Source organism: Pygoscelis adeliae, unplaced genomic scaffold, assembly GCF_000699105.1.
Source record: "Pygoscelis adeliae isolate BGI_AS28 unplaced genomic scaffold, ASM69910v1 Scaffold453, whole genome shotgun sequence".
NCBI classification, from domain to species: domain Eukaryota; kingdom Metazoa; phylum Chordata; class Aves; order Sphenisciformes; family Spheniscidae; genus Pygoscelis; species Pygoscelis adeliae.
In genome coordinates, this window is record NW_008824450.1 from 21,605 (window position 1) to 23,930 (window position 2,326).

A 2,326-nucleotide genomic window follows, 5' to 3' on the forward strand; every position below is an offset into this window, starting at 1 on the left:
AGAGTCAACAACAGTGTGTCCTGGAGGAGGCCAGGAATTAGTACCTACCCACAGCAGTAGTACCATCACTAGTTGTCCCCCAAATCACAAGGCATTAAAATCATGAGACCGGCGTAGAAATTCCCAGACTCAGGAATACAAATTGCTTGCTTTCTTGCTTTTGAAGCAACAGGGTGCCTTCAGCTAATGATTTCAAGTTTTTCTCCTTGTTCGTGTGAATGACAAGTGAAAGATGAAACTGTAGATCCAGCTAAATCTGGTATCTCTGCAGCTTCACCCTAAGATTGAGGGAAGAGGTGGTTTTTTGTACATCTTTTACACTCAGGCACTGGGGCTCTCTGAAGGTATCAGGTTCTTGATCTTCACAATAAAATCATGGAAGCAGGGAAAACTGAGATCCCTTCCTATCTGGGATCCTCTCAGCTGATACCTGTCTTCCCTCTTCCCTTGTCAGCCAACTCTTCGCAGGATGTGTTACCTGACTATCAAAGAGATGTCTTCTATTGCAGAAGATGTAATCATTGTTACTAGCAGGTCAGTCACTTCACTTTTCTTACTGTTACATTCATGTGTCCTCCAGTAATGCCTGTCCAACCTCTTGGAGATAACTGTAGTCCCTAAGCAGGGTGAGGATAGGGAATGCCCTTGGTGAGGAAAAGTTTTTCCTTTAAAAGAGGCCATTAAAATACAGACACTGAACTCCTGGTGATGTATGTGAAATGTGCTGTGTCTCCATATCCCATGCCGATGGGTGTTTGGATTGTCTCTTTTGGTTACACGATATAGCAGCACGGCTGTTTTTTCCCCTTTTGTGAAAGGCTGTTTCATTAATTCCTACTTTCCTGTCCAAATGCCTTGAAGCTTTTTGAAGATTTCTGGTATAAATTCCAAGGCTTTCAACAGGTAGGCAGGGATTTACTGCTCCTGTTGCAGTAAACCTGTAGCAGCACAGGATGCAACTTCACTGGGGAAAAAAATTCCCTCTCTGAGTCATTCCTGAATTGCTGCTCATCCCACTGAAAGGCTGGTGCCATATCAGGAGCCGGGAGCATGAGGGTACAGGGTCTGCTGAGGGCCGAGGCCATGCAGCAGGCAGAAGCCAGTCCCAAGTGCTGCCATGTGATGAACTCCTGTCTCCTCATAGATGGTCTCACACTGACCAGGATCCTCGGGAAAGGGCAGGAATGAGCCTTCCAGTAAGGAAGGCAAATGGCTCAGGGGCATGTGTGTGAACCCCAGCCTCCCGTGGTGATCAGGAGCTTGAACAGCCTGCTGATGGGCTTGGAACCCGAGCACTGATCTTTTCCTCCTGCCTTCCCACCCCGGTGGGACTTGCCCGAGACCTGCAGTTGCCTGCTTGGCATTCAGCTGTGATCCTGGCTGCCTGCTGCTCTGTCTGCACTGTGCGTGCACCTGAGAGCTGCTGGCTCAGGATCGCGGTATTGAGAGCTTCCTGTTTTCAACCAGCTTAACCAAAGACATGACTGGGAAGGATGACAATTACCGAGGCCCTGCTGTGAGAGCGCTCTGTCAAATCACTGATGTAAGTGCTGCTTTTCCCTTGGGGCAGCCCTAGGCCCTTCACCTTTCCCGACTTCACCCTATCCCACCTTTTGCTCTGCTTTTCATGCCTTTGCATCTTCCCTTTCACACTCCTGATGGCTTTTCTGTATCAGCTGTTGTTTCCATCTCCCTGCAGAGTACCATGTTGCAGGCCATCGAGCGCTACATGAAGCAGGCAATTGTTGACAAAGTGCCAAGTGTATCCAGCTCAGCTCTGGTGTCCTCCTTGGTATGTACTCCCTGCAGGGTGGGCCTGAGGGACAGTCAAGCTGGGAAGCAGTCATCTGTGGTGGGATTGGACATCTTGGGAGTTTCAGGGTTTCATTCTTTGTGAACTGAGGGACTGGTGCTGACTTTGTGGGATATCATCGACCTCTTGAGGCCATGGCCATCATGGCCAGGTCTCTGCATCGTGATGCTCTGCTCTTCTATAAGTTGCTGCCACCAGGGCCGTCATGGGGAAGGCTCGCTGCTTCTTAATATGAGCTGTGATTCCCAAAGCTTCCTCCATCCTTCTCTCATGGGTTGTCTGTGGCTTTGTCTCTCCCCCAGCACCTGCTCAAGACCAGTTATGATGTGGTAAAACGCTGGGTGAACGAGGCTCAGGAGGCAGCTTCCAGTGACAATATCATGGTGCAGGTAGGAAACCCGCCACCAACACAGGGAATAGCAAGCAGTGCCTGGGAGTGGAGCAAACTACTAGAGCTCAGCCAGGCACTTCTGGGCAACAGAGGGGATAGAAGTGGAAAGAATACACCATGGG

At 49.7% G+C, this 2,326-nt stretch overlaps 1 protein-coding gene across 1 annotated transcript in view; it reads left to right on the forward strand.

Annotated features, from left to right (window-relative positions):
• COPG1 (coatomer protein complex, subunit gamma 1) overlaps nt 1–2,326 on the forward strand; it is a 27,194-nt gene that overhangs the window by 11,419 nt on the left and 13,449 nt on the right. The window contains exons 6-10 of the mRNA XM_009321042.1: nt 455–534; nt 1,468–1,543; nt 1,700–1,792; nt 2,116–2,198; nt 2,314–2,326. The exon at nt 2,314–2,326 is cut by the window's right edge and continues 164 nt beyond it. Of these exons, the coding sequence (XP_009319317.1) occupies nt 455–534; nt 1,468–1,543; nt 1,700–1,792; nt 2,116–2,198; nt 2,314–2,326 (345 nt within the window). The remainder of the gene's footprint in view (nt 1–454; nt 535–1,467; nt 1,544–1,699; nt 1,793–2,115; nt 2,199–2,313) is intronic.